Here is a 27,269-nt window from a genome sequence, read left to right on the forward strand (position 1 = left end):
ACCCTACGGATTCCTTGGCTGTTTCACCATCCTTTGGGTACAGACCGTTCTGGCTGCAGCTTGGAAACAAACAGAGCAAGGAGGGGCCAAAGCCAAAGGCGGCAGGGGGAGTCTGCCTTTCGCAGGGCCCGGCGGTGCCGCCTGGGTCTCTGCCCTCCTCCTGCTTGTTCTTGTGGGCTCACGTCCAGGCTTGGGTGAAAGGCCAGGGCTTCTGGCCCCTTCTGGAGGCGAAGCCCCTGACTAGGATCAGGAGCAAAGGAAACCAGAACAATGCTGTTCATGGAGAGATTGGGAGAGAGGGAGCTGAGTTGGGGCAGGAGAAGTTTCTTGGCTCAGAGAAGCCAATACAAGCCTGGAGAAGGTCAAAGATGAAGAATGTTCTGTGATTTCTAAGACAGCAGCTCATTTATCTCAGAAACACTTGCTCTGAGGCTGAGTCCAGTGGTAATGCTGCCACCATGCAAGCTGGGTAAACTCTCCTCAGAGGCACTGTGTTTGGAGTCATATCTCCAGGTCTCCCTCCAAAAGTTCCTGTGAAAGGCAGGAGCGAGACGTCTGCCCAGGGCCATGGGGCACTTTCATGGGGGTCTATTCAGTCAGCACTCCAACCTCCTAAAGGAGGTATTCTTTTACAAAGCAGGAAACTAAGGCTGGGGAGGATGGTGCCTTGCCCAGGACCACATGGTTAGGAAGTGTTAAAACTGGGGTTTGAAACTGGGTGTGCCTATGTCCCACTTATAATTTGGTTGCTTGGAGCTCAGAACACATTTTCCCAACAAAATAATGCTGTAAGTAGTGGTTTGGTTGCCATAATGGCCTAGCTCACCCAGGGTATAGCCAGAATTAATTCTATGTTTCACTGCGGTTGTGGATGAATCAGGCTTCTGCGGGCTAGCCTGGAAACCCACAGAAGAGGGAAAATGCATTTCAGGGTGTGCCCGGCTGGGAAGTCTTGCCCTCACCATAGCGCCTGATTCAGGGCAAGTAGGGAATGTGGTGGCTCAGGGAGCGCTTGTCCATTTCCAGAGCTCTTCCAGCAAGCCCTGGTGAGTTCTAGCTGTTCACCGGAGGGGGCAGAGCTCTTGGCAGGTTTGGGGTTTCTAAGACAGGGAGTGTTACGTGAGAATGTGCACTGATTTTCAGACTCTGACCATCTTAGCCTTTCTCTTTCTTCCTTACACTGCCTCTCAGCTTCCTGCAGTCATCTTCCATCTTCTTCCCCTAGGATGGAGCACTAAAGGCAAGATCTAGGGTTTATTTTCACAACGAAATCTGATGTCTGCCTATGAAGTAGGTGGGTGATAATGACTGCACAGGGTTAGGAGTGACGGAGATCAAAGCAGCTGCTGAGAGAAGCAAGGATCCATCAAAGCTTTTAGAGTGACTTCAGGGAGAGCAGTCATTCATTCAACAAACATTTGCTGTGGGTGTGCTGGGCACTGTCCTCCTTCCTGTCATGGCACTTCTGTTGCCAAAAGAATCCTGGGAATGACTGACTGTGAGTTCCAAACCCAGAATCTTAGCACTGGAAGAAGTCTTTTTCCAGATGGAAACTGCAGTCATTCATTAATTCAGGAAGGTCTAACTGTCAGGCTAACTACTGAGAATACATAAAACCTGAAATTGAGATCCAGAGGGAGGTCGGAAGTGACTTGCCCAGTATCTCAGTCCAGGGTCCCAGTGCCTGGACTAGTACCTGCCCCTCCTGGCCACAGTCATGGCCTTCCTGCCTCAAGATATATCCCAGTCAGCTTTTAGGATTTCTCTGGTTTGGAGTCTAGGGCCTAGGGGAAGGCCACAGAGAAGTAGTAGGATTCCTTTTTTATGGACAATAACAATGCCTGGGTTCTCCCCTGGAGTGAGAACTAGATTTCCCACTGGTGGTGTTCAGAAGACATAGAAGACTATTCTCAGTTTTATCAATGAGCCATCTGATCTCTAAATTCCAGGTCTTCACAAGCACTGTTACCTTTGCTTGAAGCTCCCTTTCCCAGGCTCCTCTGTCTGGCTAATTCCTAACTTCCCTTTGGGTCTCAGTTTGAAGAGCTCTCCCTCGAGGACTTTCCTGGGCCCCCAATGTTCTTAGGTCTCCCTGCTCTGTGCTCACCCACAGCACTCTGGACTCCACCTAGGATAACCCTGGACCCTTGGGATTGTTCTTGCTTATTGAATGCCTTTCCTTCCACTAGACTGTGATCTCTAGGAGGGGTAGACGCCATGGCTGCCTCTCCTTTGTTTGTACATTTGTTTTTAGCAATTGTGTGCCCTTTATCAATCATTGTTAACTTAGTACACAGTAGGTGCTCAATGTGCAGCTGGGAAAGACTGTGATCCATGGCTACAGGCAGGGCCTTCCGGTGAGTGACTTCCACTCAGGTCGTTCAACAACCGTTTATCAAGGACAAGCATACCCACAGGATACAAAGATGACTTGGAAAAAGAGACTCACCGCCTAGTAGAGGAATTGATGATCCAGAAGCCAGTTTAAAAACTGAAAAAAATCTCTTCTAACCAGAGAGTTCAACCCCCTTCCTGAGTCCCTTTCCCTCTCTCCTGGCCCATTGATCCTTGGCTACTTGGGCTGGAGCCCAGCATCTGCCTCTGAGTTTCAGGACCCTACCCAGGCCCAGAACAATCCAGGCCTAGTGTGGGGCTGCACATAGGCGTCTGGTGGCAGGTCCAGGGAGCTGAGGCACAGGGCAGACAGAGCACTGGGCTCTCCAGTTTCCTCTGGTCAGCTCTACACCTCACGCCAGAGCTTTTAGCTGTTTTGGAGAATTCGTTAAGAAATCACCTTACTGTCAAATTCATCTGGAGAGAAACTTTGAAGGTAAAGGCTTACATTCATTTCAAGGGTTTGAAGTGCTGGTCTTTAAATAGTTACCCCTAAAGTGTCAGGAGATCTGGGTCCAAAAACCTTGAATTACTGATCTTGGTTGTTCCTCCCAATTTCCCAGAGCCTCAGTTTTGTCATCTGAAGGAGGTTTTGTCATGAGGAACATGAGATGCTATTATGTGACAGTGCCAAGCAAGTCGAAGATGCTTCAGGATGAATGGGAAGGTAAGTGCTCACAGTCTGGTCACTGGAGGCTCACCCAGTAGGGAGGGCACAGTGGAAGTGGCCTCCTGGGGTCCTTCAGTGGGCTTTACGCGGTGCAGGTGACCTAAGGCCGAGGATAGCGAGAGGCAGCACTAGGACCCAGGGGCGGAGTCTGGAGCCGGCTCAGCCGGGTAAGTTCACAGCCAGAACACAATGTTCTCAGTGTACCCACAGGAAACCCTGAAGAGGAGAACTGCACATGGCCTTCTGCTGGGTGTGTTCTGGTCCTAGCCTTTTATTCTTTTTCCTAACCTCAGTCCCCACTTTCACATCCTGTAACCTGCAGAGCTGCCTGCCCCACCCTGGTGGGTTGGTCCCAGGCCCCAGGAGAGCAATCAATGCAGGAAGCCCAAAGCCTGGCTGGCCTTCACCATTTTCAAATAAGACCGTTTGCCTCTAACCTTGGTTTCCTGAATCAACCCTTTGTGATGGAAACTTTTCACAGTGCGGAAGGCAGACACAGGGGACAAAGCTGAGTTTCTAGCTGAGGCGAGGGTCTTGGCTCATGTGCAGGGAAACAGCTGATGCCTCTGGACCATCTCCTCCCTTCCTCCCTTAAGTCCAGGCCCCACCTGGGACGGGGTGAGGGCCTCCACGGCTGCTGCATAAATCAAAAGGAACTGGGAGCTGCCTGGGGAACCAGGGCCAAGTTTGGAGCAGAACATCCTATGATGTGGTTCCTAGTTTTTATTTCCACGAATGCTATAATATGTTGTCCCACCGAGCTATTTTTATTGAATGAAAAAATTTTTAAAAAGCAAACCTCTGCAAAACCAACAGCCCTCCGTTACAGGGAAGGACAAGGTGAACTTTTCACTTCCTTCCCCGCAGCCTATCAACTCATCTGTGGTTTGGTGTCACCCACACTTCCATACTATATTCAATCTCAATTTTTGCCTCCTCGTTTTTGAAGCTGCGAGAGCAAGGCTCTTAAACCCACGTTGCTCCTTAACGTTGCGTGAGACTTTCAAAAGAGTTTTCTTAGTGAGTTCTCACAACTGATTGCAGAATGGCCAGATGCCAGCCTTGAGGCAGAGATGAGCCCGGAGAGAGTGGACAGTCAGGGAGAGTCTGTGAGCAGCCAGCACCCAGCCATACTCTGGCTCCCTGCGCTACTGGGGGCTACAAGTAAGGAGCAAAGCTCTTCTTTTATAACACACCACATATCTGCCTCCTTAATGAAGGGCCTGGCCATTGAAAATAAACCCCAGTGCTTATATTAAGCTCTTTTAATAGGGCTCCTTCCACTCTGGCATTTCAGAGTGTTTTCCCAAATATTGGTTTGTAAGAGAGTTTTAGTGTGTCCTCACCCCATGCCTATAAAGAGATTCGACTGGGTGCTTCCCATACTTATCCAAGCTCAGGGATTCCTTTCTTGGAGAAGGAGCTTCCTAAAGCTGGCAGTGCGGCTACTCCAGGGAAATCTGCACAAAACTTGCAGCCCCCAAAGACCTGGGTTCTAGTCTTAGTTTTTCCAATTTGCTGTGTGACCCTGTGCAAGTCACTTTCCTACTCAAGGCTTCAATACCCTCATTTATAAAAGTAGAGGATTTGGTTAGACATCATTGCTGTTACAGGTGGAATTGTGTCCCTCCTCAAAATTTACATGTTGAAGTCTTAACTTCGGTACCTTAGAATGTGATCTTATTTGGGGATAGAACTCAATAGAGGTAGTTGAGTTAAAGTGAGGTTCAGTAGGGTGAACCCTAATCTAATATGACTGGTATCTTTATAAAAAGGGGAAATTTGGACACAGACACATGCATAGAGTGATGATGATGTAAAGAGACATTGGGAGAAGATGGTCATCTACAAGCCAAGGAGAGAGGCCTGGAACAGATCCCTTCCTGCACAGCCTCCAGCAGGAACCAACCACGGTGGCATCTTGATCTTGGACTTCTAGACCTCAGAACTGTGAGACTATTAAGTTTCTGTTTAAGCTGCTCAGTCTGTGTACTTTGTTATGGCCGCCCTAGTAGGCTCTTATGGCAGCCCTAGTTCAAATGAATACAGTTGCTAAGGCCCTTCAGCTCTTAGTCTATGGGATTCTTTCCTGCCATTCCTTGGTGGTTTCTTCTGCCCCACATGGCCTTTCTGTTGCCCTCTCCCAGTGAGTAAATGACACCATGTGTGTGAAGTACTTAGCACAATGCCCCACATATAGTTACTCTTCATTATATATTAACCATGATGAGTCCCCAGTGCCTGGGTATGACTTGTACCTACCCTGAGAGCTATTGCGCCAAAATGAGAGGTGTGGGTGCTGAGCCCAGGCCCTCATGGTCACTCATGCCTTCATTACTGAAGCCTTTCCCATCCCCCTTGGCAGCCTTTAAATTGAAGAGTATTAAATTGGCACCTTCCAGGAGCCTAACTCTTTTTCATGGAAAGTTCATTTTGGCCACAAAGCCAGCAGGACTCAAAAGAGACTGCAGAGGCTCAGAATGGGAGATGGTTTCTCTGTCCTTGGACTCAGTGATCCCCGGGGTCATGAAGAGCTGCAGAACTCTGAGGTTAAGGCCCTGCTTTTCTATTTGCCTAATAAGGATGCCCCTTGGCTGCCTCATAGTGGATAAGGCTTAACTACAGGCGCAGCCAGAGCTTATGCTCCCAGACAACAAGGCGCGGCCCTCCTCCCTGGTCCTCCATCCCCCCTTCTGCTTCTTTTCTAGCTCTCGGAATGAATACTCCACTGTACTGAGAGATGGCATGGGGATGATGTCCTGCTTTCTTCCTGGCTCCTAAGTCCATAGGTCTCTGGAGGCCATAGCACCTGGTCCTCCAGCTGCAATCTCAGGCTGGCTGAGAGTCTGATTTTCCTTTTCATGATCAGGAGTGCTTTCAAAAAGCACTGTAGCCTTGAGCATTGAAGCAGGATCACAGAATGAGCCTTGAGTCTTCTCTGGGCAGTGACACTGGTCCAGGATAGAAAGTCCTAGGTTGTCCTCGAGGCACTATGTTGGAGAGCTGAGTTGCCCTGACTTCACAGAAGATTCCAGATTTACTATATTTTGGAGACTGCAGAAAGTTACATGGGTAGAGTCTGACTTCAACAGCCCGCAAACATGACCTTTGGGTTTGCTAAACAGATGAAATGCCCATGCTTGTGTGGTTTATCTTCAAATATATGCCTGGAGATTTCTGAGAACAAGGAGGGGGAGAGAGGGTGTGGGATTTTACTTCAGGCCTCCGGGGCCAGGGAAGGAAGGAGGAGAAACCATTTGGGGGGAAAAACATCTCTCCGCAATGTCCATATACTTTATATTTGATCCCTTCAAGCTGCCTCTTATCCTGGTTTGGCTCAGAGCCCAGAAGGGAGGCTCCTTCAATAATTCTGAGCTTAGAACATCTGCCTTTCCCTAAAAATAAGTAAATAAATACAAATCTGTAAATATTTACTTTCCAGCCAGAGCAAAAATACTGTGAACAGTACTGCCTAGTGGTCTGTAAAGATCACCTCTGATGCGTTATACCAGCCTAAGGGTCTAACCCTTCCAGGTCTTGAGGAGCCTGCTTCCTAAGTTACTTATTGTAAAAGTCAGGATTGTTGGCCTTTTTCTCAGGTGTACCCTGTCCGTGTCAGAGAAATGCTCTTTTGATGGAAAGTAGAGCACGGTGAATGAGGCTCAAAACAATCTGGTTCTTGCTTCCTTCTTCTGAGAGGTCGCACCCCTCCCCTGTTTACATGCTCAGCTCCAGCCACACCAAATGACTTGGAGTTCCATGAATGCGGCCCTGCCTATGCACGTGCTGTTCCCTGTACTTGGAATGGTTCTCTGGCTTATTCCCCTCTAACCCCAATTGAACAGGCATGTTCAGGCCCAGGCTCACCTTCTCTAGGAAAGTTTCCTTGTTATCTCCCCTTCTTTCCCACCTCCAAGACTTCTTGGCTTCCACAGCACCCCATATAGACCAGAGTCATGGAGTTATGGTGCTGTATAGATTCCATATGTGTTTACTTGTCTGCTTTTTCATTGGTCCAAGTGGTTTCCAAAACTGGCTGCAGGAGGGTCACACGAGACCCCCAGCCATAGACCTACTGGACCCCAGGAATGAAGCCAGGGAGTATTTTTATTAAGCTTGGTTCTGAGGCACAGCTAGGTTTGGGAACTATTGCTCCATCTTTGTACTTCTATTGACTACATATTACCAGAGACATAGTAGGCCCTCAAGAAATGTCTGACCCTTCTAATAATTTCTCTCTTGTAAACTCTTCTTGTTTTCACTTCCTTCCCTTGCTAGCCCTAGACCAACAATTTGCTTACTCCCTTGCCCTTACCGTGTAAGACTGTAACCACCAACTATTCTTTCTTCCATTCCTACTGCCAGGCTGCCCGGAGTTGCTGGTATACTTCCCCAACAATTGGTGCCACTGCAAATTCAGGGACTCAGACTGGAAATGGCCCCTGAATGTGCTTGGCAATCCTCTGACCCTGGTCAGCTCCCTCCCATTCTTCACAGGGACCATTCCCAAGCCCACTGCTCCTGCTTTGTCCTGCTCCTGCCGCAGGCCATACACCAATTTGCCTCCTCCATCACAGAGAACACAGAAGCCATCTGATGGGAACTCCCTTACCTTCCTGCCACCTCACCTACACATTTTCCTGCATCAGCACTATCCTTTTACCCTCCCTCTCTCTAAGGGTAATCACTCCAGCTGGGCTCTGGCTCCCATCCCTCCCACTTCCTCAGGGACCTTACACCCTCAATCATGCCCTCTTTCTCTTTGACCTATCCCCAGAACAAACGTCTTGACTATGCGTCCTCCTTTAACCATCACCCTCTTTGTCCCCCATTTTTGCCTCTGCTTCCCACTGAACTTCTTAAAGATGTTGCCTAGATTTGGCCCCGTATTTTCACCTTCCACTCACCCTCCCAGCCACAGCAGTCTGGCTCTGCCCCCGCTGTACCACAAAGGTGGCTGCTCTTGAGACAAGGTCACCAACAAGTTCCTAGGTAAAATCCCAAGGCCTTCTCCACCCCTGTCAGCTCATTGCTTGGCTATACCAGATACTGGTATTTGCAGCAGGCTCCTTCTTTTTTTTTTTTTTTTAATAATTTTATTTATTTATTTACTTATTTGTTTATTTATTTATTTATGGCCGCATCAGGTCCTCGTTGCTGCACGCGGGCCTTCTCCAGTTGCAGCAAGTGGGGGCCATTCCTTGCTGCGGTGCATACATAGGCCGCTTATTGCAGTGGCCTCTCCTGTTGTGGAGCACAAGCTCTAGGCGCGCGGGCTTCAGTAGTTGTGGCTCACGGGCTCCAGAGCGCAGGCTCAGTGGTTGTGGCGTACGGGCTTAGCTGCTCCACGGCATGTGGGATCTTCCCGGACCCGGGCCCGAACCCGTGTCCCTTGCACTGGCAGGCAGATTCTTAACTACTGCGCCACCAGGGAAGTCCAGCAGCCTCCTTCTTAAAACATCCTTTCTCCTGGTTTCCCTGATACCACATTCCTCATTTTCTGGCTGTCTCTGGTTACTTCCTGCCAGTTGCTTTCCTGGGCTCCTCCCCCTCCTCTTCCTGTCCCTTAGATCAGGGGTCCCCAACCCCTGGGCCACCGTACTGGTCCGTGGCCTGTTAGGACAACAGCAGGAGATGAGCGGCGGGCGAACAAGTGAAGCTTCATCTGCTGCTCCCTGTCACTCGCATTACCGCCTGAACCATCGCCCCCCACCATCTGTGGAAAAACTGTCTTCCACGAAACCGGTCCTTGGTGCCAAAAAGGTTGGGGACCGCTGCCTTAGATGCCAGGGTTCCAATTCTCTTCTTACTCTGTGGGCTCTCTCCCTGGGCAATACCATCCATGCCCACCTTTGGTTGCATGTCTCTAGGTGGGTGAGTCCCAAATCTAACTCTAGCCCAGCTCACTCTCCTGAACTATATGTAGACCATAGAGTCACCTGCCTGCTGGACATCTCCTTGAGCCTGCCTCTCTCCCTGTACTCCTGTCTCAGTGAATAGAATCCAGTCCGTCAGCTACTGACACAAGAAACCCGGGTGTCCTCCCTGAGTTCTCCAAGTTTGACCAGTCACCAAGTCCCATATATGCTACTTCTTGAGTAACTCTCAGATAAAATCTATCATCTTGTCCTTATACTCTATGAATTAGCCATAACAAAGCACCCGCAGCCCCACAGAAGCACGATGTCCTTCCTCACTCTTGAGCCTTTGCATATTTTGTTCCTTCCATCTAGAAAGTCGTTCCTTCCCACCCCACCTACTTGTTCTTCAGGTCTCAGCCTAAACACCATCCTCCTAGGAAGTCTTCTCCGACCCCTGCTCAGCTGCATTAGCTGTCTCTGATTTTACAGCATTTCTGCTTTCTGTTATCAGACAGTTTTTTACACTGAAAATTGCTCTTTTCTCTTTCTTAATATATTTATAAACTTGAGGCTGATGACTGTGTTTTGTTTGACAGCATATCCTCAGCATTAGCAGATGCTAAACACATAGTAAGTGCTCAAGAAATGTCTGTGAAATGAGTAAAAGACGTTTGGAAAGAAACATCCTCTCTGTTGTTGCTGGTAACAAACTATATTGTTTCATTACCTTCCCTAAAGAGCTTGTATTATAAAAATGAAGTAAGCGGATTCTGGATAAACAGCTTCTCTAGGGCGACTTGACAGGCTGCAGAAATTAAAGTATCTGGAGAGGTGGAGACCAGCTCATGGATGCTAACATGTGGGACTACCATTGGGCCCATGTGCAGGAGCCTATGAGAAGGGCAGCGGGCCACCAGCATCATTTGCCCAGGCTCCTACCATGGCTGTTTTGGACACAGTTTCCGTTTGTTCCACAGCTTCCACTTGTCAGTAGAGCATTATAGAGAACTCTGGGCTGAGCTCTGGCTTATTGTCTTGGCTCTGCCCACCACCTATCTCAATTACGTTAGGCTTTTCTCCACTCTGGATGCTGCACTGTAAGTAGCTAGCACAGCTTCTAAAACAGGGTAAACATGCAACAAATTCATTCACTCAGTAAATACCTGTAGCACACCTACTATGTGCCAGGTAGTGTTCTAGGTACTGAATATACAGCAATGAATGACACAGACAGGGTCCCAACGTCCTATTTGTCAACCAGGGGGATGAACTAGATGATCTCTAAGGTCTGTTCTATTCAGCTCTAAAATTCTCAGACTCCCTCTTTGACCAGATGCAAATTAACAAGGCAGGCTGGTGGCAAAGCATCCTGCTCCCGCCTCCTTCTCCCACTCTTCTCCACCCTTGGTGCCATCTGCATCCCAAACTCAGCTCTGGGAAACAGGAGAAGATCTGGTATCATCTGTACTCTGCCTGCAACCCAAAACTTTCCCATGTATCTGTCAGTTAAGCCTTTTCTCTTTTGTGGAAAGGATCTGTCTTGGTTGGAACTTTGGGCAATTACAAGGAGGCCAGGCAAGGTATTTTAGGCAAAGTTAGGTACTTTGGCAAAAGGAGAGGGAGAGGCAGAATGGCCTTCTCCTCCAAGTGTAGTATCTCTTGGGTTTGCCTGAAAGGGAACCACATCCTTGGGCAGGTTCCTCCTCTTTGTTGTGGATGATAGGCATCCCCTGGTCCTATCTCCTTTCTTCTACCTTTGGTTTGGCCTTAAGGTCCAAAGTTTCTACCACTTCAGTGTCTGGTGTTCTGATGGGGAACAAGAGATTCAAAGCCTCCCAACCATTTGGGGGAAGGGAAGCCACAGGCTGCAAGCAAATGGACAGAGCAGAGAGGTCCCAGGGTCAGGAACGTGATTTAGAGTTCCAGACCACTGTCATTCCAGGTCAGTATCAGCCATGCGATGGCACTGATAACTAACACATTAAAGCTTATCAGTGAAAACTGAGGACTTTAATGCTGATCCTGGATAAAGTCAGAAAGTAAGATTTTTGACTACATAAAAGTAAAGCCAGATTTATTTATTTTTTAAAAAATATTTATTTATTTATTTGGCTGTGCTGGGTCTTAGTTGCGGCATGCGGGATCTGTAGTTGCAGCATGCAGGATCTAGTTCCCTGACCAGGGATCGAACCCGGGGCCCCTACATTGGGAGCGTGGAGTCTTAACCACTGGACCAACCAGGGAAGTCCCCAAACCAGCTTTATTTAAGTTTACTATTTATGTATCATTACCATGAGACAAAACACTTATATGGAATTATGTATCAAAACAACATGAACAATTCTTTATTAACAGCAAGTTCTACCTTCAGATTTTCTAGTATATGATGAACTAGAAGGCACAGAGACAAAGATTTGAAAGGCCTATATTATTAACTATAATTTGGATAATAATCTTGGTACCTTACCTTCTCTGTACTGGTTTCTTCAACTGTAAACTACCTGCCTCATTTATCTCACAGCGTTGATGAGGGACTAAAGACACGACATATATGAAAATGCTTTAGAAGCTGCAAAGTGTTTTGTGCACTGAGGCACCGTTACCATCCGTTCTCTTAGGATGGCTGTCTGTGCAGTCCTGGTCGTTAGCTGCCATCTGCCCTCTTGCCTTCCTCCTTGCTCACTTGGGTAGGTACCCCTTAAGCATCTAACTACATTTCATCATACTGAATCTTAAAAGGTTAGGTAGATACTAACATATAGCTAATTCCTATCTGTTTTTTTTTAAATAAATTTATTTATTTTTATTTTTGGCTGTGTTTTGTCTTCGTTGCTGCGTGCGGGCTTTCTCTAGTTGCGGTGAGCAGGGGCTACTCTTTGTTGTGGTGTGCAGGCTTCTCATCGCAGTGGCTTCTCCTGTTGCAGAGCACGGGCTCTAGGTGCATGGGCTTCAGTAGTTGTGGCGCGCGGGCTCTAGAGGGCAGGCTCAGTAGTTTTGGCACATGGGCTTAGTTGCTCTGCAGCATGTGGGATCTTCCCGGACCAGGGCTCGAACCCGTGTCCCCTGCATTGGCAGGTGGGTTCTGTGCCACCAGGGAAGCCCCTAATTCCTATCAGTTCTTAAAGAAAGAGGCCTTCATTGTACTTAAGACTCTTTATCAACAAGCACTGGAAGAAGGGAGGGTAGTGGCAAGGCTTATTTCCTCCAGGTAGTTAATTCATTTTATCATTAAAAAGAAAAAAGAAGGTTTTAGGATTTTCCTTTGTACGAGGCCCTGGGTTGGGCTCAATGGGATGCCACATGATTCAACTAAAATAATCTTAGCTTTGGAGTCTGGCAGACTTTGAGTTCAAATCCAGACTTGGCCATTTACTTAGCTATGCAGCCTTAGCATGTAGTAATGCCTGCTTTGTGCTTCAAGTTCCTCTTCTGTATTAGGAGGTGTTACACATCTTACAGCATTACTGAAAGGATTATGATTAATGCCTGTGAGTGGCTGGCACATAATGAGTGCAGAGGGGATGAAAGATGAGCAACAACAGGTCCATTTTCAAGCCCAAAACATGGCAATAGGAGTTGTGGATGAGACATAATGACCAACAGAAAGGTGCAGAGAGGGAGGGGCCATCCTCAAATAGTGAGGGTCTCATTCCTGGCAGCACTCAAGTAGAAGCTGAATCTTCACTGGGAAAGGTGCTTCAGAAAGTATTTCTGCTCAACTCTAGGATCTCTTCAATTTCTAAGGTCATAAAAGGAAATGTCCAACTTAAAGAGAAAACAATTCTTTTTTTTTTTAATGAACTATGCTAATGTAATTGTATATCTGGGAGAAATTAAGGAAAGCTATGAAGCTATAAAATCCCTAAACAATATAAATGTATTTATTTATTTATTTTATTATTTTTGTTTATTTATTAGTTTTGGCTGTGTTGGGTCTTCGTTGCTGTGCGCGGGCTTTCTCTAGTTGCCGTGAGCAGGGGCTACTCTTCATTGTGGTGCGCCGGCTTCTCACTGTGGTAGCTTCTGTTGTTGCAGAGCACGGGCTCTAGAGTGCGCAGGCTTCAGTAGATGTGGCGCGTGGGCTCAGTAGTTGTGGCACACGGGCTTAGTTGCTCCGCGGCATGTGGGATCTTCCCGGACCAGGGCTTGAACCCGTGTCCCCTGCATTGGCAGGCGGATTCTTAACCACTGCGCCACCAGGGAAGCCCGAGAAAAAAATTCTGTAAGTTCAAATACCAAAGGGTAACGATGAGGTAATACAGTGTCTGTGCTGTACAGTTACATAAATCAAATGAGAGAAAGTTACTGATTGCTTCTGAACTGTCACTGAAAATATGATTTAAAGGTTTATTGCAGACTACGTATTTAAAATTTTTCCTTTGGTAATCATAAAGATGGTTGATGCCAAAAAGGACAATGTTAGGAAACTCAATGGCTTTCAAATATGGAACTAGTTTAGGTTAAGAAGTATTAATATGGAAATAGGTGAGTTTGAGGACTGGTAATTTTTGTGTTCTGATGTGCTTCAGAGACAAGGTTAGTGGGCTGAATTGTCAATCAACTGCAATCTATTCCAAGTGCCAAGATTTTCTTCTGTCTGGGCTACGTGGCCACGAGCAGGTCTTTAACTTCCCTGTGCTCAGATTCCTTTTCGATGCAATGAGGTCACCACCTGCCTGTTATATACTATGTGTTAAAACATTCTGAACTCCTGAGATTAAGGCCAATTGCTACTGGAATCTTATTTATTCATAATTAACCAACTTTAAGCAGGTCAGGTACAAGTTATTAATGAGGAGAAAGGCAAATGCTGTCTGAGGCAAAATTTGCATACAATTTAATAAATGATTCTCCTAACTGTGCAGTGTGGACCCTGGGGTCCCATGAGGGAAAACAAAAGACACCTCTTAGCTTTCCAGGTTTTTCCTTTTCATGGTAAAAAACCTACTCAGATATTGATGATAAATTCATATACTTCGAAAAAGACAAATATCCCTGAGAGAAAGCAAATCTACCATTTACTTAGGAGAAATGGTTTTTACATTCCCTTCTTATAAAAAGTAATTTGACCTCTTTCCCCTATCCCAAATCCCTGAGGCTTTGAAAGGATAAAGAAACCAATCTGGAGCTCTTTCAAAGGATTTATTTGCTACAGAATTGCCTGAGCCCACCAACAAGATGAACTCAGGATTTCTGTGTTTAAAAGGATTTTGCTCACTGCTTTATTTTTACCAGAACTTCAACATTCAAAAAGCAATTCTTTGGGCTTCCCTGGTGGTGCAGTGGTTAAGAGTCTGCCTGCTAATGCAGGGGACGTGGGTTTGTGCCCCAGTCCGGGAGGATCCCATATGCCGTGGAGCGGCTGGGCCCGTGAGCCATGGATGCTTGGGCCTGCGCGTCTGGAGCCTGTGCTCCACAACGGGAGAGGCCCGCGTACCGCAAAAAAAAAAAAAAAAAAAAAAAAGCAATTCTTTTTGCCAGCATTTGGCATGCCTAGAGGTTGGAAAAAGATAGAATCTATAGAATTAGATGTCTAAAAATAGAAAAAAAATCCCAAACATTAAAAAATTCCTAATTTGGACAGGTCCTGAGTTGAAATCACATTCATCTGCAAAAAGAACGGTTTTAGGTCAGAAATGCTGTATTTTTTGGGCTTCCCTGGTGGCGCAGTGGTTGGGAGTCCGCCTGCTGATGCAGGGGACACGGGTTTGTGCCCCGGTCCGGGAAGATCCCACATGCTGCGGAACGGCTGGGCCTGTGAGCCATGGCCGCTGAGCCTGCGCGTCCGGCGCAATGGGAGAGGCCACAACAGTGAGAGGCCCGCATACCGCAAAAAAAAAAAAAAAGAAAAAGAAATGCTGTATTTTATAACTCCAGATCCTGACCTCGGACTTGACTGGTGAGGATTCTAGGAACTGCATGAATTGACAGGAGGGATGCCATTCTGTTGGCCAATTCTGGCATGTGTCCTGGCTTGTGAAGTTTTATTAATCTCTCTTAAACCCAGACCTCCTGGTTCTGTGATGCCAGTTGCCTAAATCTGATTCTCAATACTTTTTTAAACAAATAAACAAAAAATTTCCTTGTAAGATCACACATTTAAGTATTTGTTGCTTGTGGTTAGATACAGAGAAACCAAGTATGGATGTGAATTAACAATTCAGTGATGGAGCTGTGAATCTCTGGATGGCTATGTAAGCTGTAAGAAAATTTCCTCACTGCACCTGCACTTGCTGTGCCCCAGAGGTGACTGTCCAGGCAAGGTCAACTTGAAGAGGGTGTGAACCCCAGCAGCTGCTCGATGGGTTTAAATCGCCACTCATCTGCCTCCAGCTCTTCTACCAGACCAGCTAGTTTTTCCATCCGAGCAACCTGCTGATCTGTAAAGAATCAAGGAGATGATATATCAACCACCAACATGATGGCTGATTTAAAAATAATTTCTAAAAGGATTTCCCCCTCAAGATTCTAGTAATGGGGTCTTACCCTATGTTGGTCAGAAGACTTAATCTTAAAAAAAAGGGAAAAAAAGTAGTACTTATCCTCCATTCCATTTGTGTACTAAATTTGTGATTTGTATACTAAAAACCTAGGGTTACAGGCAATTGCAGCTTCCCCCCCCCCAACATTATGCTCTCTATGGAGAAATGGTCTGGTCTGGTGGGTGAACAGAGTTCCCTGATGCATAAATGAAGACCTGGTGAGGGATGATGGAATAGAAAAGGTGCTACCAGGATCTTAAGAGTCCAGTTAGACCAAGAGGTATTACTTACATAAATACCCAAAGATGCAGATAATGATGGTAACCAATGGAGGACAACAGTAAAAGAAGGTTTCAGAAAGGAGAGGAAAAAGCAATACAAGCGGAGTAGGAAGCATTAACTCCCCTAGAAAACTAACCCCTTTGACTTCAACTTTAAGCCTCAATGTGGACATTATGTCTGGATTAAGACCGTAGAATGTTCTTGTCTGCAGGTAATTTGGAAAGTCCACTTAAATAGCCTTGCTGAGTTTTTGTTACAGAGCACTCTGACCTTTCTAAGTCCCCCTCTCCCACCCCCCAATAAATTTATTCTCATAGTTAAGTGCACAACACTCATGTGCTTACCATGTTTCACCTGTTTAAGCGTAGATGCCACTTGATAGCTGAAAACGGATTCACAGAGGAATCTCTCAGAGCCATCTACAAAGAGAAGAGGAAAAGTTTTAATCTGCTCTAATCCATTTTAATCTAATGGTGCCTGATAAACCTAGTAAACATGTCCATTCTTTTCCCTGCTTTTACAATCGGGGTCTAGTTTTAAGAGGGCTTAAAACAAAGAGGGCTTCTGTTTCACTTAGAATTAACACTGTTGAAAAGCTACTTCTTCTATACCTAGAATATTAAAATAGTCCCTCCAGTTGTTAAAAGAGTTTAAAAATAGTGTTAAAAAAACAAAAACAAGAAACCCCAGTTTGATGTCCTGGTCAACATTTCCCCCATCCTAACCTGACAATTTCTTAATGTTCTCCTATTGTGTATGTCAAGCAAACACTGACAGCTCACACATTTGGCCATGTGGCTCCCATGCTTTCAAAATACAAAGGTACACCAAAACTCTTAATCATTTTCATTCTAAAAAGTGAAGCTGAGGAAAAATAGCTATTGTTGATATTTTATATTTCAAATTACATCACTATGGCCATCACAAAACACTGCTGGGAAGCTTCATTCTGTAAACGCCAACTGTAACCTTGATTTTCCAGCTGAATCAAAACACTGCAATTTGCATGGCCATAAGGGTATGGTACAACTTCAGAACCTAGCATTGTACTGGTGCCAAGAACTGGCTACAGGAAGGTAGCTAACTCAGTCACCCCAGTACTTGAAAGATGACTGAAACATAAGCTAGTTCATGTTTTTCCTTGTCAGGCAAGGGCTGATACAGCAAAACATACCCCCAAAGGCAAAGAACTCATGTAGGAAAATGTGACTTTTAAAGGGGTACCTGAAACCATTCGGTGAAGAGATCTTATTGCAAAAATCCTAAAACAAATGGAGGGAGGGGACACAGCTGTCTTATTTTAGGCGGTAGTTCATGCCAGCACTACTGGGTGTCACGCACTCACTCATCAATCATGGGTTGGTGTGTCAGCCAGGTATTAAGTGACAAGGAGATAGGACTAACACATCCTAGCTTCATGCTGAGTTTCACACAAGGCAGACCTTATTTCAGAAGCTCATGGTAAAAAAAATAAGAAAAACTATAGATACTGTATCCAAATGGCTTGAATATACAACCAAGAGGGCTTCTAATATTATCTTCAAAACTGATGCAAAAATAATATATATAATTATTTCCATACATATGTATGGAAATATATTATGCATTGATATATACATATTGAATAATATTTCAAAATATAGTTTCTTTCATATAGTGATGTAGACTTTGGGGAGAGTGTTATTCCTTAAACCCAACCTCTTTTCTAAATATTGTGCTACATGGGATATGATCCTATTCCCTCCTCCCACCCCCATTCTTCTGGCTGAATGTAAGTCATTTGTGAGCATATCATCTAAATTGAGCAAAACATTTTTTATTTTCAATTAACTAAATATTATACTGGCTGTCCAGTTTAAAGATCTAGGTAAGCTAATGATATTACTGAGTTTTTTAGATAAGGGCAATGGCCAGAAAATAACTTATGAATCCCACTGTGGGAAGAGGGACTGTGTGAACATTTGACACTAATGATGCAACTTATTATGCCTCTTTTGTGTAAATATGCCAGCATTCATACCCTTCCTTAAAGGATCAAATTATAATTTGTTTTATTTTAGGAAGAGCAAAGCATAGAGAATTAGAGCTCACTTCTCAGGTGGTTTGATCCTGAACTTTAGGATCTCACACAAGGCAGCGGGGATTCTGGCTGTTAGGACCAGGCCAAGATTTGTTTGGAAGCTCTTGCAAGTGCTACCTCCCACTTACATTTAATCACAGGTGTTATTAGGATAAATGCTTAAATTATAACATTTGCATATTTCCCTTGGTAATGAACTTCAAAGCAAAAGGATGTAAGCTAATCTTTCAAAAAGGCACCTGCATATCACTTTTCCACTCTATATGTCTGCGGAACACACTTTTGCTGATTTGCAGCTCTGTGTTAACCACAAAGTCTACTGCTTCTTAGCCACATCCTATTAGATGTGATATCTGTACCAATCTAAAGCCTGGAATTTCTCCAGAGAAGTCAGCCTGTCTTCCATTTAGAAATTGTAATCAAACCCTTTGTAACACACCAAGTAGCAATACATCAGCTTTCCTCTTAAGGGACAAGTAAAGGTTATAAATGGTGAAAAGTTCAGTAAATTGTCCAAATCTAACACCATTGCCAACTCCAATAAATAGGATGCTAACAAATTCATTTAAAAGAATATTACCTCACAGCAGGAAAATAGACAACGGCAGATAATTTATGCTTCAGTGGCCTACAATGTTACTAAAATTCAGCCACTTTTGGGCTGGAAGGCAGTCTCTAATTTGCTTACTAATAACTGGGTGAGGACAATCCTAGCCAAGGGCAGGGGAATGCTGAAAAGTCCTGTACAGTATACTGCTTATGTGAGATGTCTGTTATCAAAGAGCAGGTACACAAAAAAGTTAATTCACAAGGTTATTTGGGTTTATTATCCTAGACTTAGGAGGGCGCAAGATCAGATTAACCTGTTAAGATTATAGACAGCATTCAACCTTGATTCCTAATTGCTTTTGTTCCTTACTCTGAAGAGGCAACTATTCCTTCTCTATTTTCATACAGGCATATCTCAGAGAGATTGTGGGCTCGGTTCCAGACAACTGCAATAAGGCAAGTCACACTAATTTTTTGGTTTCCCCTTGCATAGAAAAGTTATGTTTATACCATACTGTAGTCTATTAAGTGTGCAATAGCATTATGTCTAAAAAAACAATGTATGTACCTTAATTAAAAAATACTTTATTGCTAAAAAATGCTAACCATCATTGAGCCTTCAGTGAATTGTAATCTTTCTGTTGATGGGGGGGTTTGAAATATTGTGAGAATTACCAAAATGTGACACAGAGACACAAAGTGCTGTTGAAAAAATGGCGCCAACAGACTTGTTCAAAGCAAGGTTGCCACAAATCTTCAATTTGTAAAAAAAAAAAAAAAAAACACAGTTTCTGCGAAGCCCAACAAAACACGCTTTGCCTGTATTCGATTAAACTACCGTAAGAAAAATGGTCAGGTTCGTGTGTGTTAGATTACTTGCATAATAGTATCACCTATAAACATGGTAGATGATGCTTCCAAACTAGCATCCTTATTAACTCACATTTAAGGGTACTCTTTTCAATTTAACATTCTTCATTTGACCAGGATAGTTCAAGGACTACCATCTCTAAGTTTTCATAGTCTGTCCTTAAATGTAAGCAGCTTTAAAATGTAGGGGAAACTTTAAACCCGAGGAAGAGAATCAAAACTGTGCACTGTGAATTTAAACTTAATTTAAATTCATTCTACAATAGAAAGGCAACACAGTCCCCCATGAAGCATAATGGGATGGAATAGAAGTGGATAGAACTATAACTTGTTAGAATATCAACATTTAGAGTAATTTTAGAAGCCTTTCTTCTTTAGTGTTTCCAAGTAATCTGGTGTACACTGACCAAGAATGCTGATAGCTTTGAGACCAAGGAGGTACCTCCTGTATTAAATTCCTCCTGTAGCTAGAATTTAAATGACTTCAATCTTAGGGTCCATTGTTAAATGATGATTCCTCTTCTGCTGCTACAAAACTCATTAAGTAATTTAAGTTCCTCCAACTTCTGGTTTGTTTTGTGGGAAGCGTCCTTAATACCAGGTCTCTGCTGCATATAACTGAAGTCATAATTTATTTTTAGCGCCAAATATGGTAAACAAGGCACCAAATATTCGCTACCTCCAGACTCAGTGATGCTAGCTTGAGTATTCAGTTGTCTACTAATCATGACTTGAACCAATTCTAAAAAGCCTTATGGTTCCAGTCTTCCCAAGTTTTCCTGTCACAAATGATTCTTCTGTTTGTCCTGGCTTAATCCAAACCTCTGCTTTTTATTATACCTGATATAAATGAATAAAGATTACCCCAAAAAGCCGACTCTTAACTACAGTTTGTACCTTTCTCAAGACATTTCCAGATTTTTAAATATACTTACTGAAATTTGCAATATTTAAAGCAAAACAGATCAATATATAATTAAGCACAGATGTGCTAGAATCAAGTAGGTTTTGAATCCTTGATAGGTTCTTTGCTAATTTTTTTCAAAAGGTATGATGAATAGTTTAACAGTTAAGGACCATTTTCATGAGAATCCCCTGGATGTTGGTCAAAATGGAGATTCCTGTGCTGTAACCTACACTGATTTGGAATCTCTAAGGTGAGCCAGAAAGGTACACTTTATTTTTTATTATTATTATTATTTTTTAAAGTAGTTATGTATTCAGTATTTTATTTATTTATTTTTGACTGTGCTGGGTCTTCGTTTCTGTGCGAGGGCTTTCTCTAGTTGCGGCGAGCGGGGGCCACTCTTTTTTTTTTTTTTGTGGTACGCGGGCCTCTCACTGTTGGGGCCTCTCCCGTTGCGGAGCACAGGCTCCGGACGCGCAGGCCCAGCAGCCCTGCATCGGCAGGCGGACTCTCAACCACTGCGCCAACATGGAAGCCCGCGGGGGCCACTCACTATCGCGGCCTCTCGTTGCGGAGCGCAGGCTCAGTAGTTGTGGCTCATGGGCCTAGCTGCTCCGCGGCATGTGGGATCTTCCCAGGCCAGGGCTCGAACCCGTGTCCCCTGCATTGGCAGGCAGAGTCTCAACCACTGCGCCACCAGGGAAGCCCAAGAAAGGTATACTTTAAATAAGCTCTTCTGGTGATTTTTATGCTCCCTATTAAGAATTTATTGGTCCAGATCCTAAAATGACATGAATCTGATAAATTCTAGGAACCAATGCTGTTTCATGCTTACAGCCTGTGCCCCGATCTTGGCCAGCCAGTTTGCAAATGTGTGCTGAATAAGATGGGGGATGATTTGATGCAAATCCAGCTCCAGTGCTAGAAAAACCACACAGCACTGCCCTGCAATGGGCCTGGGCCAGGGCCAGGAGAGTCATCTTCACATACAAGAGTAGTAAATTGGTTTTTATTTCCTCTCAGGATCTCTTAATCTATCTGTCGATGAATTATATTAGAAAAAAATATATCAAACCTACCAACCATAGGGAAGCAGACTGGTGCCAAGATAAAGCACACTGGAGCAGGAGGTCAACAGAATTCCTGGTTCCAGTGCTGATTTTGTCCTTTCACATGGTCAAATTACTTTATCTTTTCTGGGTCTAAATAACTAGATGACCTCCTTGATTTCCAAAGTCTTTTTCAGCTCCAAAATTCTGATTTTAGAGAAAGATTTATGTTTTAAAGATATTATTTTGAAATGGGGACAAGAAATGAAATGTGGAGCTGAAATCAGGGCAAACTTATCTCTAATCCACTTAATAGCTTCTTTACAATTAATATTCATAGCAGGTCTGAATCCAATTATTCAGCAAAAAGCAGCATGAGATCACCTTCTAACATCTCTCCAGCTCCTTTGGGGTAGGTGAAAAGGGCTTTCCGTGGTGGGGCAAGGTCTGAGACACTGAAACCAGATCCAGTGACAGAACTTCCACTGACCCCACCAGCTGAGGAGGATGATGAAGAGGCAGCCATCTCCTCTCTAGTAGAATTCTCACTTCACTACAGAGAAAGAAAAACAGCAATTGGCAAGTTTATGGAAGTGAGATTGACAACATTTCATTCTAGCTGCCATAAAAGCCAGCATACAGTTTAGTCAAGAATTAGCTCCAATTTTTTCTACCCTCTGTACTCCACGATCTTTTACTGATGCCTCAGGCCAAAATGTCACTCAGGATTTTAAGTGAAAATATGTTTATTCTTAGTTTTTCTACTCAAAACACTACTTCCTACCATTAGCCAACTGTTTATGTCACTTGGGATTGACTGTGGGTGATTTATGGGTTATGAAGTGGTGATACGGCAGTGCCAAGGTAGCAATTTAACTGAGGAAATGAATTATATGAGGATAAAACAACCATGCCTCATAGGATAGTTTGTCTTGGACACATCCTGACCCAACCACACCAAGAAATTCACTTATAAAATTTTCCAAATAAAATTCCAGAATAACAGTGTGTTCTGTTCCCAAGGAAGGGGAATTGGTTAGGAAATACATATTGGCCCTTTCATTTAAAAAAAAACCTAAAAAACAAAAAAAAAAAAACCCCTTTTTCATTCAAATGTAATACCCAAATTGATCACTTGGTGGCGGCCCAAAACTGGAACAAAATATTAATAGTTCAGGAATGATCTTAGAATTCAAGGCCTATTAGGAATTAGAGGAATGGTGAGTGTTTGATATTATGTCACATCAAAAAATCAAAAAGTCAAAATGTAAATGAGAAAAATCTGTACCGAATACACAACTCCTTAAAAAAGTTCAAAACAGAAGCTTATACTACACATTCACAAAAGATTCTAAAAAGTTTATGTTTTCTAAAAAGAATACTGTAGTCTTCCTGCAAACTCAGAACTACTATCATTCAATACAAAAAACAGGGCTTCCCTGGTGGCACAGTGGTTAAGAATCCACCTTCCAATGCAGGGGACATGTGTTTGAACCCTGGTCCTGGAAGATACCACATGCCATGGAGTAAGTAAGCCCATGTGCCACAACTACTGAGCCTGCACTCTAGAGCCCTTGAGCCACAGCTACTGAGCCCACGTGCCTAGAGTCCATGCTCCGCAACAAGAGAAGCCACCGTGGTAAGAAGCCCACTCAACGTGACTAGAGAAAGCCTGCGTGCAGCAACGAAGACCCAGCACAGCCAAAAATAAAATAAATAAATTTATTTTAAAAAAAAGGTACAGGAATTAGAAGATATAAAAAAAAAATACACAAAACAGCCAGGGTTGAAAAGTGGAGTGCAGAATTAGCACTAACTTTAACATAAATAAGCAGTTTTCTGCTGAGGTGGAAAGATACACCTAAGTAATTTCTAGCTTTAAAGATTTAGGTTAAATTTTGCATGCTAACAGCAGGTGGTAACAGGAGTTAAAGTGAAACCAAAAATAAACACTAGTTTGTAACTTCTCTATGAAGGCAGGCATTCTGATCACCAGAACCAAACATTATGCTTGGCCTATACTAAGTAGCTGCTGATTTAAATAAATGTTTGCTAAATGAGTTAAACATTTCACAGGAATCACAAGATTCCTTAAAGGTCATCTAATCCGATTCCCCCATTTTACAGATGACAAAACAAAACTGAGGTGTAGGGACTTTAAGCTTATCTGCCGTGCCATTTTTTAAGCAATGGCTTTATTGGCACGTCATGTGCTATGTGAGAGGTAAAATAGCATACTGGTTAAGGGCTCAGACTCTGAAGCCTCTTGGCCTAGGTTCATGTCCTGGTTTTTTTACTTAACTTGCTGTATGACTTTGGACAAATCACTTAACCTCTCTGCTTCTCAGTTGCCTCATCTCTAAAATGGGGATAATGATAGTACCAACACCAGAGGTGTCAGGAAGGTTAATATAACTAAAGCATTTGGAACAGTTATAGGGACAGTAAATACTTAATATTAGCTATCCAAAATCACTGATGGATATTTACTCCTGAATCTTTTTTTTCCTCTGCAGATCCCAGTTTTTCATACTTATGTTTCAACACACTTACTCATGGGAAAAGTCCTAATTCTTTCTATTTGACATAGAGTATCAATGTCAAATGAATCCTAGAGGAGAAAGGGCCTGCTCAGGAAGAGGGAAAATGCACTCCACACTTTCACTTTAAGGTTCAAGATCTTAGGAAGAACCCCTTTCTTAGGAAAAGGGGAAAGAGTTGTCTTTCTACCCTCAAAGCCTAGCACAGAACCTGGATCAATGTTTCCTGAATGAATGATGAACAAATAACAGAACACAGAGCTAGCAGCTCAGCAAAGGTTATGCAGGGGATAGAGAAGCTTGGTGTCATGAGGGTTGGTCCATTACCGTTTTCTTTTTCTTCCTTATTCTGCGGATCTATTTACACAACTGTTTCTCCCATTAGGCTGCCAAGCCTAAGGTAGGCGCTCAGTAAAATTTTTTTGAATGTTTAAATACTGATGATGAAGTATTTGACCCTATCAAGGAAGTCAGAACTATTGGCAGTAGAGATTCTTATAGGAGAGCAATGGTATTTGGGGAGACACAGCATGGTTGTGTTCACAGTGATAAAATGATCAACACATTTACTTCATGTATGATAGGGATGACCTCGTATTCATAAACTACTTTCCTTCCTAGCAGATACAAGCTTATGTTCTTAAAAAGAATCCTTCCTTTTGAAAAAGTCTCCGTATCAAAAAGACGCTGAAGGAAGTACCCTGGTACAATGGCAAATTATTACAAGCAATCATTAAACTCCATCATCAAGAAGTCATTCCAAAGAGCTGGATTACCATTCAAAAAGATGCTGCAGCTAAAAGCAGGTCGGTTGGAAAGAAAGGGGCAGAAGAGCGGAGGGGTCAGAATGCCAGCGGTTTACCCCCCGACCCCGGTCCCCAGGGGCCGACATCGGCGCCGCCCCACTGCGCACGCGCCAACCTTCGGTCCGCATGCGCACTAGTCTGGTGCGGCCTGAGGAAATTTCCTCTTACACGCCCTCTGCGGCAGGCTCCTGTTTCTCCACCTACTTTCTCCATTTTACTAGTCCCTGCAGGTAGGATCCCAGGGATCAACTCCCTTTCCACCAAGCTCCCGAGGGTCCCTGAGCCCTCGACCACTTACCTCTGCGGCTTTGGCAAGTTCCTCTACAGCCCCGCCCCCAAGGCCAACCGGAGCGGCCGCGTTTACTGCGACGAGAGCGGCGGCGTGCTCGAGGCCGCGGCGTGCGCGTGCCCGTGCAATGGTGGGCGTGGTCGGGGCGGAGAGGCTCTGGGAACGCGTTCTCGAAGAGGCCTTCCGGGTCTTTCGCTTGCTGTGCCTACGGGGGTTTTCCTACCGCAGTGGAGCCAGTTTCTCTTCGCTCGCTTTGACGTACTCGTTTTATTTTGCTCGCTTTTATGATTCAGGGTTTCATCTCCCCCCACGACATTGCAGGCCTTCTGCTTTCGTCTCTCTTTCTCTTTCCAAACCACCGCGAAGCAGGGTGAAATTGGTTATTTTCCAGTCATTCCTAATGAGCAGTCTCGTAGCCCAGGGCCGTAGAGGAAAGGCAGATAAAGGGTTTCCTGTCTCTGAGACAACCCTGTTTCCCCCCAGAGCTCAGTCTGAGGCCCGACCTTAACATTAAAGTTTGGTTTTTGTTTGTTTGTTTGTTTTGCTGTACGCGGGCCTCTCACCGCTGCGGCCTCTGCCGCTGCGGAGCACAGGCTCCGGACGCGCAGGCCCAGCGGCCATGGCTCACGGGCCCAGCCGCACCGCGGCATGCGGGATCCTCCCGGACCGGGGCACGAACCCGCGTCCCCTGCATCGGCAGGCGGACTCTCAAACACTGCGCCACCAGGGAAGCCCTGGAAGCCCTAAAGTCTGTTTTTGTGGAGAGGTTTTTTTTGTGTGTGAGAGGTCCTGGGAAATTGGGCACTAGGGTATAATGTCTTTAAACTGTTGCTAATTATGCCCCCTCTTCCGACATTCAAGTCTGTTTACCTTTTATATTGTTATTTTTCACAACACGAAATCTCTTGGTTCTGTAAGCAGATTACCAATTAAAGTGACTTACTTGCTGAGATTGGATTGAGCATTAGTGTATTTAGTCAAGATTGATTTTTTGGGGGGAACTCTTTTATTTTGAACTTCAAGACCATCTAACATACGTGGTAGAAACACTGGTTAAACATAACCACAGCTAACCCGTAAGGAACCTTTGTTTCCTAAATTACTGATTCATTAAATGGTGACTGGAAACTTGGCTTCTCTGTGAGTGATGTATAGTTTTTGAGCAGTTACCTACGGAAATCGGATTCCTCCCCTCAGCAATGTGTTGGTTTAGAGAACCATGTTGGTTAAGTCATATTTTAACTTTGTTTTGATAGGCAACTGGATCTAATGGTTGGGTATATATTTCTAGCACCTCTAAAAGAATTTAGGGGTTTTTATGTCCTCCCCTTGAGGATAAGTGTTTTAAATATCCCTAATTCTCTTAAAGGTCGTGCTAAGTAGTGAGGGTAGGACACTTTGCAAATGTTTAGATAAGCACAGAAGGTTGCATTTTACGCTCTTTAGGTTAAAGTAATGAAGAGATCTATAGTTTCTCTTTCAAAGTCATGGATGGGCTCAGTATCTTTTAATCATTTTTTTGGGGAATGCTGAATAGCTTACAAATTACTGTCTAGAGTGTGCCAGGAGTGGAGTAGTAGTGGAAAATGCAGCAATTGATTTAAAACAGCTTCTAGATAGGGGAAATCTAGTGGAAATAATGCTGCATTTGCTTAGGATGTACTGTGAACTGATGCCCAATTACGTCCTTTTAGGCTTAAAGATCCACATAATAGAGGTAGGGTTTTATGATTAAAACAAAAGGTAAGGTGATGGTTTATTTTTCAGTATTCCACAGGACTGTTGTTTGGAGAAAGTATCATGGAAGTTCTGCGTCCACAGCTTATAAGAATTGGTGGACGGGTTTACAGGAAGAATCCCATCCAAGAGCAGACTTATCAACATGAAGACGAAGATGATGACTGTTATCAAGGTAATCCTGGTTGATCTTTGGTCAGATTAGAAGTAAAATGTTCTCCGTATTGTAGAAGCAATTCTTTGTTTCAGTGTATTTCTGTGTGAGCACTGAAATTTGAGATGTTTGGCCTCTTATAGCTCCCTTTGTGTTGACGTCTGAGGGGACAGATGAGTGAGTTTGATGAGGTGTTCTCAGTTCATACATCAGGTTGTGTCTCATCTTTGTGCAGAGGCTTAAATGTAATATGGGGCAATTTTAGTTAACTTAATATTAACCATTAATAATCTGTGGCAAATGAAGTTCTTTTATCTGTAAAGCTATGAAGTAATTTCTATAAATTATTGAAATAAATGAACATGTGCCCAGTGTTAGCTGTTGTTATTATTACTGTTGTGTTGTAATTTTTCTTTTCTTCTTTGCAGTCATATACAGGCAGTTTCAAATACACAACCAACATTATTACTACTTAAAATAGGGATAATTTTTAAGAAGTAAACTAAACCGTTGAGATGGGCAATATTTTCAGGCTGATTAACTTGGACTTGGGTTTAATGCACAAATAGGGCCTTTCAGGTTCTCTGCTTCCTTTTCCT

The 27,269-nt window shown here is 44.0% G+C and overlaps 2 protein-coding genes across 17 annotated transcripts in view; one reads left to right on the forward strand and one right to left on the reverse strand.

Moving 5' to 3' along the window:
* ASCC1 (activating signal cointegrator 1 complex subunit 1) overlaps nt 1-27,269 on the forward strand; it is a 141,547-nt gene that overhangs the window by 11,051 nt on the left and 103,227 nt on the right. For 7 of the 14 annotated variants that reach the window (XM_067710619.1, XM_067710620.1, XM_067710615.1 and 4 more), the window contains 5 exons: nt 2,958-3,061; nt 4,840-5,014; nt 18,727-18,774; nt 24,309-24,490; nt 26,557-26,691. In XM_067710619.1, coding sequence (XP_067566720.1) covers nt 24,394-24,490; nt 26,557-26,691 — 232 coding nt within the window. In that variant the 5' untranslated portion in view covers nt 2,958-3,061; nt 4,840-5,014; nt 18,727-18,774; nt 24,309-24,393. The other 7 variants (XM_067710611.1, XM_067710612.1, XM_067710614.1 and 4 more) reach the window with 7 other exon arrangements.
* On the reverse strand, nt 11,255-24,941 carry ANAPC16 (anaphase promoting complex subunit 16). 3 transcript variants are annotated; one of them, XM_067710636.1, is made up of 5 exons: nt 24,789-24,941; nt 21,529-21,697; nt 16,034-16,108; nt 15,150-15,305; nt 11,255-12,664 (listed from the first exon to the last, which is right to left on the reverse strand). In XM_067710636.1, exons 2-4 carry the CDS (start codon nt 21,668-21,670, stop codon nt 15,190-15,192), a joined length of 333 nt encoding a protein of 110 aa, XP_067566737.1. In that variant the 5' UTR covers nt 21,671-21,697; nt 24,789-24,941; the 3' UTR covers nt 11,255-12,664; nt 15,150-15,189. The 3 variants fall into 3 exon arrangements, with proteins under 3 accessions (XP_067566737.1, XP_067566736.1, XP_067566735.1); XM_067710635.1 differs by lacking the exon at nt 11,255-12,664 and adding an exon at nt 12,791-13,145; XM_067710634.1 differs by lacking the exon at nt 11,255-12,664 and having other exon boundaries at nt 14,049-15,305.

The sequence above is a fragment of the Pseudorca crassidens genome, chromosome 16, assembly GCF_039906515.1.
Source record: "Pseudorca crassidens isolate mPseCra1 chromosome 16, mPseCra1.hap1, whole genome shotgun sequence".
Classification (NCBI taxonomy): Eukaryota; Metazoa; Chordata; class Mammalia; order Artiodactyla; family Delphinidae; genus Pseudorca; species Pseudorca crassidens.

Excerpts from the sequence above, each read along its gene's own strand:
- ANAPC16 (XM_067710636.1), bottom strand. The coding sequence starts at position 21,670 with ATGGCTGCCTCTTCATCATCCTCCTCAGCTGGTGGGGTCAGTGGAAGT. Across the intron at positions 16,109-21,528 it reads AGCTGGAGAGATGTTAGAAG|ATGGCTCTGAGAGATTCCTC; the intron begins GTGATCTCATGC and ends TTCTCTTTGTAG. Across the intron at positions 15,306-16,033 it reads GCTTAAACAGGTGAAACATG|ATCAGCAGGTTGCTCGGATG; the intron begins GTAAGCACATGA and ends GATTCTTTACAG.